The sequence below is a fragment of the Antechinus flavipes genome, chromosome 6 (assembly GCF_016432865.1).
Source record: "Antechinus flavipes isolate AdamAnt ecotype Samford, QLD, Australia chromosome 6, AdamAnt_v2, whole genome shotgun sequence".
NCBI classification, from domain to species: domain Eukaryota; kingdom Metazoa; phylum Chordata; class Mammalia; order Dasyuromorphia; family Dasyuridae; genus Antechinus; species Antechinus flavipes.
The window spans coordinates 216,455,638-216,468,649 of NC_067403.1; the positions used below are offsets into that span (position 1 = coordinate 216,455,638).

At 36.9% G+C, this 13,012-nt stretch overlaps 1 protein-coding gene across 1 annotated transcript in view; it reads left to right on the plus strand.

Moving 5' to 3' along the window:
- The window catches only part of SLC6A5 (solute carrier family 6 member 5), a 58,889-nt gene that overhangs the window by 7,992 nt on the left and 37,885 nt on the right, over nt 1–13,012 (plus strand). Inside the window, 2 exon segments of the mRNA XM_051965112.1 lie at nt 7,360–7,501; nt 9,737–9,869. Of these exon segments, the coding sequence (XP_051821072.1) occupies nt 7,360–7,501; nt 9,737–9,869 (275 nt within the window).

Here is a 13,012-nt window from a genome sequence, read left to right on the forward strand (position 1 = left end):
ATTATGAGTATTTATTAGCATTAATACGTTTTCTTTGAAATTTATTTAATTTTCATGAAAATTCCCTAATACTTTCTGATTAAGTATTAGAACATCTCATCATCCACAGACTACTTCTTCTATTGCTGCCAGGGTCATGATGATGTCATGGGGGCCACTTAGAATTACTTCCCTCTCCCTTAGTGTTGAGGTATTATTTACATCCTTGAGTGATTTGGGAGGCAAAGATGAATCTTTCTTTCTCTCATTCCCCTTTGCAGAAATATGCAAGCAATAACTAAACACAGTTTGACACCAGGATGGTTTAGGCAAAAGAACACCCAGAAATTTGAGTTTTGGACTCAGCTCTGTGATTTACGAGTTGGGTGAACCATGGCCAAGTCATATGACTTTTTCTAAACTTCAGTTTTTTCATCTGCAAAAGAAATAATATCAGTTACAAAACCTACTTAGAATTGTTTGGATTAAAGTGCTACATAAATGTTAGTAATTATTATAATTCTCAAGAGCTTTTAATTTGAAAGGTTAAAATAGAGAGGTCAAACTCAAGATACCATTGTCCAGAAAAAGGCTCACAACTTAGAAGGCGCCTTAGAGATCATCTAGGTTCATTCATTTTACATATAAAAGAATATATGTAAACTATATTTTATTTGTATAAATTTTATATTTTACATGTAAATTTTTATAAATTTTATGTTTTATATATAAAGAAAACTGAGGCTGAGGAAGTTGAAATGGATATGTTCAAGATCTGTGGATAGTCATCAGAGGTGTGACTTGAATCTGGGTCCTGGGCTAGTGTTCTTTCTGCAATAAAATGCCATTTTCTTATTTTGGGGATTTTCCTTGAAGCCACTATGAGGTATTGGCTCTTCTACGGATTGCGTGCCCATTCTTCCGTGCAGTCACAGAATTGGAAATTCTGCTTGCCATAACTACTGGCCAGGAAACACCCTGATCTATAGTTATTCTTGCACTCCCACCTAGCCATCTGCCCTTGGCATGGGAGCCTGAATATTCATTTTCCCTATTTTTTGGCTGCAGGAATCAAACCAAATAATGGACTCATGCCATTTTAGATTTAAAGGAAATATCAGTTAGCCTGGAATCTTGCCCTGCTGTCCTGTGAGGCTGTTTCATAAAAAAAGGTTGTACCTTGGAGGCCAAAAGGTTTCCAAGGAAATGCCAGTTTGGAGCAGAGAGTTTTATTTCTGATTCAGCAATCTGAGGATGATTTCCTCCTAGACTTTGCAGACTTAGACCCCTCTCTAGTGTTGTGGTCACTGTGAGTCTTAGAGGCCAAATTCAGAGCTTAAGTGCCTTTAGTATTAAAAAGTCCCAGAGCATTTTCTCTTAAGGAGAATGTGATTTTCACTCTCCTTTGTTTTAGAGGTAGAAATGGCTCCATTTCCCTTCTTTCCTCTCTACACCTGTTAGCTACCAAAAAGCAATTGGCTCCAGGAGCATCTGTGGCCTTTTAAGTGAAGTAAAGTTATTATGAGATGGAGGCCTTATTTAATGTTTTTGATCATGGCTTAAAAAAATCCGGGCACTTTATAAGTATCTACTAAGTGTAAACTCCCTGACCATGCCAGGAAAGGGAATTTGAATGCCGTTAGCAATGTCTGAAAAGAATGAGTTCTGTGTTTTACCGGCTATTGGATGTATAAAGTTACCATAAGTGGCTTGAAATGCCTATATTCCATTGAGAGTGGGATTTTCTGATGTTAAAATCTTGCCATCCAACTCTAACAGGTCATATTTTAAAAATGTATCCCATTTTGCACTTTCCTATGTGTATGGCATTTTAGCCTACTTTGCCCACTTCCCCCTTATCCAGTGTTGGTTCTGTGCAAGAGAGTAAAAGACAAAAGAAAGAAAAGACTGATCTCGAGGAATTTATAGTCTAGGTGGGAAGACAAACAGAACATATTTAACATAACAATTGGAGAACAGTTCAGTACATACATACTATATATCTGTATACATGTATATATGTATATACAAACTTATATACACAAAAATACATATAAATGAATATATATATATATATTCATAGTTTGAGAACTGTGTTTAAATACTGTATCTGCTACTTATACTATGTGACTCAGAATAAATCATTTAACCTTAAGGGGCTTCTGTTTCTACTCTTGTAAAATAAAGGGCTTTGATTTATGGCCCCTAAGGTCACTTTCATTCAAAATCTATGATTCTATAAACTGACACTATGGTTTCTTATAGATGAGGACTGTCCTTATCCTGTTGGGAACGGGAATCTTGAAGTGATTTAAAACATGAACTCTTTCTTAATGACTCAATAATTTAGCAGCTACAGCAAGTAAATTGTGTTGTTCAGAATATGAATTATGAGGAAAAGAGGGGAAATTGTTCATTCTAATTATGTCCCAACAGACTATAAACTTCTTAGGGCAGAAACTTGTGTAGTGTAGTATTACCGTATGGTCTGGAGGAAAGGGATCTGGGTCCAAATCTTAGTCCTATTTCTTAGTGCCTGTGTCAGGGTGGGCAAATCACTTTAAATTCTCTGGTCTCTGTTTCTCATTTGTAAAATAAATGAATGGGACCAGTTGCTCTCTTCCACCCCTTTCAGCTCTGAATCTGATTATATGAGTTGTCTTTTTCCAACTTTATAAGTATTTATGTTTCTCTACACCCCTTACCTTAATAAGTCTGATAAATCATGTTCAAATATTCGTGTAGCCGCTCTGGCTAACTTTTGGTGATTTGAAATTGAGGATCTAATTAGACTACTCACTGCTCTATAACCTTCAGTAGTTCCCTATTGTCTCCTGGGTAAAGACCAACCTCCATAGTTTGCCAAAATCCTTCAAATTCATTATCTTCTCTATGTATTAGATATTTCAGACAAACTGCTCCACTTTCTCCCGAATGAGTGTATGTTGGTGCTTTTGTTTAAGCTATTCTCTAATTCTGAAATTTCCCCTTAATTTTTAATTCGTGTTATCTCCTCCAGGAAGCCTCCCCTGATGCCCTTTCCCCTTGGACCCAGCGCTTGATTTTGCCCCTATGTAATGCGCTCACATAATATACTATTCTGTATTTTATCTCTTGTCTTACTCCTGCCCGAGACCCTGGGACTGGATGGCTTTCAGACTCTGCCATCTCTCCAGGAGTCTTCAACACCCAACAGAAGCTTAATCAATATTTATTGAATTGAGAATAAAATGTAATTTCCCTGTAATATGGGTCCTGTTGACCTTTCGGAAGAATGGGAGTTACAGACCGTACCCCCCAAAGATTAACAGAAACACGACCTTATATAATAAATAGATCTTCATTTTAATTAGAACTTTAATTAAATGCTTCATTCCCTTCCCAGTCTTAAGAAGGAACACGTTTTCATTTATTAAAAACTGCCCCTGTAAACATAATTCCATCCTCACAATTAACGTGATCATCGTTTCCCGTCTTTGTTCAGGGTTGGTGAGCTGCGGAGAGCGAGGCTGGCAAGATAGCTCTGTGGGGAGCTGCTGGGTTGAGGGGACTGGGCGGCGTACGTCTGCCCCCCGGAGGTAGAACGGGAGTGCTGCAGAAAGGAGAGCACTGCAGTATGGTGCACTGCAGCAGAATCCGCGACCTTGCCTTCCTCCCAGCGCTCCCGGAGAGATAGAATCTAGTGAGGGACTCCGAGTCACATGGTTTGACAATCTCTTCCCCCCTCCCCCTTTTTTTCCTCCGCTTCAGCACAAGTTTAGGAGAGATTCATTGTCTGCTCATTCCATCTACTCCCATTTTAGATAACCATCCTCGTGAAATGCTGTAGGAAAACGACCGTCCTGCTCCTTACAGGGATGCCTTTTTGCGGGGTTTCGGTCATTTGCATATAAGTCTGGGTGTTGGTGATCTGGGTAAATATTTAATGGTGATTATATCAGTCTACCTGGAATTCCTTGTCATTCTGTTAAGCAGCACCTAGTGATGATAACTAGAAGGCAGCAGGTGTAGTCTATATCTATAATCTATCTATATAATCCAAATCTACAATTTATCTATATAATCTATACTATAATCTAGCTATATAATCTACATATATGATTTATATATATATCTATATATATATCTATATCTCAGCAAATGCATATACATATATAAAACATTCTGGGGCTATATAAGGAAATCCTGATTTATGGCTTGAAAAGCAGACCTAGAAGGAGATGTGAAAGCAAGAAAGGGAGGCACTGAGCCATGCCGGGAGAGCATTTTTAATACATGCTTTATTTTTGGTTTATGCTGAAAAATGGCAAGTTTAGGAGATTGTGCTAGAGTACGGAGGAAAAAGCACTGGATCAAGATGCAGTAGATTTGGTTTTCAGACCCAGCTTTGCCCACTAATTCTATGTGTGATCTTATAGATCTTAGATTTGGATCTGGAAAGGACCTCAATGGTGATCCATTTTGGGCAGTGTTGCATAGAGTATTGAATATTGGATTTGGGGTCAAGAAGACCCTAATATGAATATTTCCTGTGGTGCTGGGCAAGCCTTTGAGTCTCTGTTGTAAAACTGGAATAATAATCCCCATCATAACTACTAGCTAGGAGAGTGCTCTCTCTAGTTATTCTTACATTTCCAACAAGCCAGCTGCAGCAGTTGGGAGGATCAAAGGAGATCATGTCTACAATACACTATACAAATGGGAACAAAACAAATCCTATTCTTCCCCTGTTTTATAGATGAGAAAAATGAGGCCCTGGGAAGTAAAGATGTCTAAGATTACAAGCAGAGTTGGATTCATATCCTGGTTCTCTGATGCTAAGATCAATCTTCTTTGTACTGTACCATACAGTCCCTTTGGTGGGCAGATTGAAAGTGCCAGGTGCTCAGTAATTTACTGGCAATACAAAGACAAAAATAGAACAACCATTCTCCTCAAGGACTCAAATTCTAAAAGGAAACCACATGTATAAAAATACATAACATGTGAAAAAAAGAATAAAAGTGATAATGACACGGGAAGGTACTTCTAGCCTCTAGAGAGACCAGGAAGCGACTCTTGCAGAAGGTGGCATTTGGGCTATGTTTTGAAAGAAACCAGGGATTCCAGGAGGCAGAGGTCCAGGTGTACAGCATGACAGTGAAAATGCATGGAGACAAAAAATAGAGATTTGTGGATAAGGAAAAACAAAATAAGCCAATATGGCTAGACTACCCTGGGAGTGGAGTGTAAATAGACTGGAAAAGGAGTAGGGTGAGGTTGTGGAGAGCCTTAAATGCCAGACAGAAGAGCTTATGTTTAATCCTAGAGCCACCAGGGAGCCACTAGAATTGTGGCTTGAATAGGACAGTGAGATGGTCAAATTGGCACGTTAGGAAAATCACTTTGGTGACTGTATGAGGAATAGCTTGGAATAAGGAAGGGTTTGGGGAAAAGAGACCAATTAGGAGGCTATTGCGGTAATCTAGGTAAAAGCCGATAAAGACATGAACCAGGCTATTTACTGTGTGGATGGAAAGAAAGGGATTAATGAGATATTGTAGACAAAGAAGTGGCTGTATCTCTAACTCACTTAATTTCTTATAGCTCACCTCATAGCTGATAGTTAATAAGTTTCACTATGTGAAAATATTTTCACCATGACTTTTTCATATCCTCTCCATTTCCACTGCTACCATTAGTAAGGACAACCATTAGTACTATCTCGCTCTACTGTTGCAATCACCCATTAACACATCTCCCCAAATTCCATTCTCTTTCCCTTCCAGACAATAATTTATATTTCTGCTAGATTAATCTCCCTATACGTGGATGTGATCATGTTAAAATTTTTCTCGAAAGTCTTCTATGACTCCTTATTGTCTCTCAAATAAAGTTTAGATTTTCCAGCCTGGCATTCAAAGTATTTCACAACCTAATATCAATTCTAACTTTTACAGACTCATCACAAATTATTTCTCTGCACGTACCATGTTCTAGCCCAAGGTTTCTTAAACGTTTTCTACTCCTAACCCCTTTTTGCCCAAGAAAATTTTTACTTGACTGTAGTATACAGGTATATAAAATAGATATACAAGCCAAACATTTGCTGCTAATAAATCATAAATTTATTTTAAAACAATTCTTTGGCATACATATAATTTTATCATTTAATAAAGATGAAAGCAGATTTGCATACTGAGATGAATGGGCTTTGTCATTTTTACATAAAGAAATATATTTTGTTAGAATATTTGATACCTTTTACTGTTGCCAAATGTTTTGCAACCTCCACATTCAGTTATGTGACCCTACATGGTATTGAAAGCCCATATTTAAGAAACTTAGTTCTAGCTAAACTGGAACTATTTTCTATCAACAAATATTCTATATATCCTTGCCTTTATGTTTTTGCTCATTCCATTTCATATATCTAGAATGTTCTCTTTCCTTCTTTCCATTGAATTCCTGACTATCTTTTATTCATTCATTCATTTCTCTATTTATTTATTTGCTGAGGCAACTGGGGTTAAGTGATTTGCCCAAGATCACACAACTAGGAAGTGTTAAGTGTCTTGAGATCAGATTTGATTCAGGTCCTCCTGACTTTAGGGCTGGTACTCTATCCACTGTGCCACCTAGCTGTCCCCTACTATCTTTTAAAGGAAATGCCACATGCTAATTTTTTTTTCCTTATCAGGGTATGCTAGAACCAGCTTAAACCAGTTGGCGAGATCTGATGAACATTTATTCTCTGGAAACCTGCAAACTTACAAATTTAGGGCTTGATTTTATTAGTTTGTTGTCTAGATTTAAGAAAGTGATGGAAATATTGTTAATAATTGAATTAAATATAAAATTTGTTATAAGAACATTCCCTCCCTTCACCCTGAAGTCAATTTTTAAATATTTACCAACAAATCCCTGCTTATTGGTAGCAATTACTACTTTTGGATCTGACATTATCAGTTTGTCTTCTACTTCTCCAATGTATGTCTCATATTATGTACTGAAATTTTTGGTATAGGTTTCCCTGCCTAATGTAATTTTTATATTACTTTTAGTATCTGACATAGTGCTCTGTATAAAGTAAGAGCTTAATAAATGTTTTTTTTTTTTCCTCCTTGGTTTGAAATCCAATGCTCTGTATTTTTGGTTACTTTCAAGAGGTTTAATTTTTCTAATTCTAGAGGACATCCTTCAGCAGTTTCCTGAAATGACTTTTTTTGTAGAACCATATATGATTTCCATTTTTAAAATTCCTGAAAATATGCCCATGAGTCTTTCCTTTAAACATTTAATTTTTGCATCCCTACTGCCCGATATAATTCTTGCTACGCTGCAGGTGTTTCACACATGTTTGTCGATTGATTGATTTTTCCTTCTTTATCTCCCAAACAGATTCCTGTTTTGTTGGTGATCATCCAAAAATACAAATTAAGAACTCAACTTTCTGTATGACTGCCTATCCAAACTTGACAATGGTTAATTTCACCAGCCAAACCAACAAGACATTCGTCAGTGGGAGTGAAGAGTATTTCAAGTAAGAAGGGAATTTCTTAGAGGACTCTCAATTTCCTTCCCCAAAGAATACATTTGGAATCAATTGATGAACATAAGGCAGTCCCAAACTGGGGCCAGCCAGGGTCGCCAGTCTGTACATCAGAAGATCACATGACCAATTTGTCGCGTCTCCCCCATTTTCCATATTTTAGTGGAAATGCTGCTTTTTCTTTCTGACATGTTGGCTGGAGACTTTTTACTTTGCTATAGTGCCCTGTAGAACTAGAAAAAGAAAAATCAGTTTGAATAATAATGATTAATGAGTAAAGTGATAGATCCCTCCTCATATATAGAAAATTAATTCAAGTTTGAGTTATCAGTGGATCAGCACCCACTCAAAACGTTAGCTCATCATCTCTATTGATAACTATATTTTGCTGATACCTTAATTCAAGTAGACACCTTAATTTAAAGCAAAAGACAAATTAAATAATATAGTGAACTGGATATCAAAAGAACACTCTCTCTATATCCAGTGGGGTACAGGGTAAGTCACTACATCATCATTGTAGGGTATTCATTATGCAGAAATCATGGACCGTTAAAGCAGGGATCTATACACCCGGGAGCACATGTGACGTCGCATCCGGAGAAGCGCATTTGTAGTTGTGTCCAGGGCACATGGCGAGGGTAATCTACACCTCTGACATCACAGCACAATGTTCCTCCCGGTGATGTCATCATGCCGGTCTGCTGAGTATAGTGTTATACCTGCTTGTCCTTGCGGTGCTTCCTAAATTGCTCTCTGCTACCACCTTCTGGGTAGTAGTAGCTAGTACACTTTTCCTTTATTACACAGATCTATAGGTTTTTTATATCACACAGTGACAAACCACGGATAGCCTAAGGTCATGGGTAATATAGACTGCCCAGTCTTAAATGAGCAGAAACCCTCAAGCCAGGACTGTCTGTTTTTCAGGTCATCGTTTTCCTAAGACGATTGCATGGGGTATTATCTGGATTTGGGTTTGGAATATCCCTTTTAACTCGTCTCAGATCTGAGATTGATCCCTTCAAACCATTTTGGGGACTTGACTCAAAAAAAGCCACTAAGGAATGACTTATGTAGCTCATGTAATGAAGTCCTGCTGGATGTGGGAGCAATGTGTCTGGCTGAAAAGCAAATAAATTGGAGGTCAAGAATAAAAGGACTAGAGAAAGCCTGTGATAATTGTCAATGGGGCAGTTAAGGCTCAACAACCTAGTCTTCCCAACCCCTCCAAATGTAGGTAGGATGCATTTAAGTTTAATCGACATCATTAACATTTCCTCCATCAAATTCTTAAGCCAAGAGACAATCAACAAAACAATAAATTAAGTCCTGATTTGTAGTTTTGCAGCTTTGCAAGACATAAGGTTCAAGCAAATCGGTTCTGGCACATTTCTGACTATATACATATCTGCCAAAATAACATGCTTTACCGATCTCTCAAGAGCGGCAACCACTGGTAATACTACCATTATTATTCATGGTGATGACTAAAATATCACTAGACGAAAATTTTGATGAATTCAATCAGAACTTTCAATTAATTGGAATTTTGTATCAGAAAAAAAGAGGAAAATGATGAGAAAATAAATTCAATTTTAAACATATTTAGGTGCTGATATCTCCCTGTATATATTCCAGGGTCCACACATTTTACTTCCCTATGACTGTCTACATTGGACAACAAGAATTGAGAGTCATAGATTTGTGGTTCTTGACCATTAAATAAATATACTCTAGACTGTACTAGTCATTATAATTTATATCATAAATTACAATTTATATATTATTATATATTGTGCATTTAATATATAATGTTGATATTATATACATTGTAAATTATAATTTAGAATGGTTTATACAAAGAAAGGCTTACTCAGCTCTGAGAGGGGGTAAACACATTTGCAATGTCTACTATGTTCAAACTATTGTAGATACACAGTATCGTAGAACTTCTGTAGTTGATTTTGCTGTTGTGTTTTACTTTTAGATTTGACTGTAAAAATATTCTGAATGTCTCCAACGTGGACATCTCTAAACCCAAGGAGTTATGCCTACTTTGTGTAGCAAGTGTTTAAATCGCTGAATCCCACTGATCCATCAATTTAATTTAAAAGTCCTCTGCCTTTGAATACTTAGGGATTAAGGGAGTGATGGCGTAGTCCTGTTGAAAACACCCTCTGTTGGTTGACTGCAGCCTAACTTATTGTCTTTTTTGACTCTCAGGTATTTTGTCTTGAAGATTTCTGCAGGGATTGAATATCCTGGTGAGATCAGGTGGCCACTGGTTGTCTGTCTCTTCCTGGCTTGGGTGATTGTATATGCATCTCTTGCTAAAGGCATCAAGACATCAGGCAAAGTAAGAGTTTCTCTTTACTTACTAGAGCAAAACTTCTGACCCACTTTCTAGGTGGTAAGATATTAAACTATAGTTGTCACCAAGAGCAGAGCCCTGGGCTGTGATAAGCCACTTGGAGGTTATTGGAGGACAAAAGAGATAAAATTTTCATCCAGAAATGAGGCTAGTGAAGAGCTGTGAAGAAGGTGGAATGGCACCCTCATCCCTTCCAACCTTACAGTACTGATCTATGGCCTCTTGATTTCAGCTTGATTTAACCAATCTTTACCAAGTGTTAATTAATAACTTTGATGTTAGCTGGTCACATACAATATATGCCAGAAGTGATGGTATTTAACATGGGATGCCAAAATTCCTTTAAAAGTCAAGGACAGATAAATAGCATAGTGATTTTAAATGTTTGTTTTTGAGTGGGGATTTTTGGCTTCCCCCTACTAAATTCTTGCCCCTTATCTAAGACTATCTGTTCAGGCAAGGTTTCTTAATGCTTTTATGTTGTGGTTCCCTTTGGCAGTCTTATGAAGCTTCTCATATTAATATTTGTTGCCCATCTTCATAACTAAGAGAGCTGTTAAATTTCATTTAGCACTTAGTTTAAATAGAAAATTTTTTCCCCTTTAAGTTCACCGATTCCCCTGAAACCTATCCATAAACATCTATGGGAAACTAACTTATTAGGTTAAGAATCTCTGCTTTGAAGTGTGGCTATACTAAGATAAGTAAACAAACAGACAGCACTTTATTAGAAAAATCAGGCAAAATTGTGAGGTCTTTTTTTGGCATCCTCTCTTTTCTGGTACTTCAGGGAACTCTAGAATGCTTTTGACTCTTCATTGCATCGAGTCCACTTTCCTGACTTCTGCTAATTGGGAGATTACTGATATCTTGTTATCTTCCTACTGAAAAAAAATCTCATACCTTCCAAGATGTTAGTGAACTTATTTCCATTGCCTCATGTTTTAGAGCTACAAGAAACTTTAGAGATCGTACAATTCATTTCCCTTGTTTTACAGATAAACAGAAACCCAGAGAAGCTAAGTGACATACTGGGTCACCTAGCTAGTTTCTGGCACAGCTGGGACTAAAATCCAGCTCTCCTGATTCTCTGCCTAATTTGCTTTTACATTGCCCCTAAGTGGTAGTTTTAGTATATGAGAAGTCTTGAACCCTCAACCTTCAACTGAGTCAGTTCCCATATGGAACAAGAGATTCATTGGAGAGCCTCCCTCTTTGGATCTAAGTTTAGAGTAAACACTATACATGTTTCTATAGCCTCTTTAGGGCTCATTGGACTTGGACTTTTAGTCAAAGGACTTCCCAGCAGAAGCAAATGAGATCTTTGTTCGTTGGTAATTATTAAAAGAAGACCAGTAAAGATCAATTGTGAGAATGGTCTTAAAAGAAGCTGATTGACTTAGGTACAAAGGTACAAATAGAAGGAGAGTGGTTCCGAGGTCATGACTATTTGACTGAGAGTAGAAATATAATTATTGAACCCAGAATGATTCATGTCTAGTTGAAGGACATTGATTTTATCTAGAAAATAATAGCCTTGATAGTAGAGGAAAAATCTGAAATTGGCAGAAAAATGGAATTTTGCCAAATTTTCATTTGATTGTAAGTAAAAAAAATGCTAGATTAGAGTTAGGGAAAACTAGATTGTTATCCTTCCTCTGTCACTCATCATTTGACCTTGGCCCTTTGGTCCCTAGTTTCCTTATATGTAAATGCAGGAGTTGGACTGGTTTATGTTAAAGATCTTCTGTTTCTGATATCCCATGACATTATCTAGGAAGGTGTTGTACCCATTTCTTCTCACCACCCTGAAATATAGTCAGGACTCTTGAATTTTATAGTTTCTGAAATTAGTTCTTCAGGGGTCAGAGTTAATAGATAAGTATTTTATTTCAGAGCAGTTAACTTGTGCCTGTCTTGGAAGGATTTCCAAACAGGGATCAATCATCAATTACTTTAATGGGAAATATTTAAAAGAAGTGACAAATCATCCATTATCTTGGCCAAGGTTGCAAAGGCTGTAATCATGATGCAGTACCTGAGAACAGAGGTGAATGATCTACTTAACTTTGCTGGAATATTTGGTGATTGAAATTCTATGACCAATGTCAGTGCAAAATGATAGAGATATATGAATTTTTTCTTCTCTGTTTGAGATCCTGTTTGAGGATGATTTTGTTTCTTCCTTGAAGTCTTAAAGGAGATTGAAAATACTTGGTCACTATTCTTTATAAACTAGCTCTACAATAAACAAACAAACGAACACTAAATAAACGACAAATACCCAACATTTTTATTGATGCCCTTTGATCTTAAATTTGTTATTTTCCAATATATCCTCTAATATTCAATCTTTTTTCATCACAAAGAAAAACATGGGACAGTGGAATTTGGAGTCATAAGACTTTAATTGAAATCTTGGTTGATTGATCACTTATTTGAGCATGATTTGGGGTAAATCACAAACCTTTTCTGGGCCTCAGTTTTATTGTCTGTATTGACCTTTAAAATTCTTTCTAGCTAATCAAAAAAGTTAAAACCTATCGACAAAGCAAGCATATTGTAATATGTAGCAAATCTAATCCACGATTCTTCTCCTGAAAGGGGGAAGAAGGACTTCTTATAGTCTTGTGAATAGAGATTGGTCATCACAAAGAATCAATCTATAGCTATATATTGTTGCTTTTGTTTCCATTTGAAGTCATTATATATATTGTTCTTCTAATTCTCTTTATTTCAAATTGCATCAGTTTATACTCATTTCTAAGAACTCTCTAGGATCCCAGATCTAGGGATTGTTATATTCCTTATTGCACAAATGAGGAAATTGAGAACTAAGGATGTAAATTGACTTGAACGTGGTAACACAAGTCTCACATAAGAATGGGGGAAGGGATTGAATCCGGCTTCCTTGACTCCAGAGTCAGTGCTTTTCCTACTATATAACAAACTGCCTCTTCTGGTTGTTGGCAAATAGTAAACTAGGTAAGACTATTTGCAATATACCCAGACCTTAGCCTTTCTGCTTCCATTTCTTGCCTTTCTGTGAACTATCATGTGCCAGATTGTCTCTCTCAATCCTTGCCAAAATTTGCTCTCAGATCTGTCATTTACACTGAAGTATCATA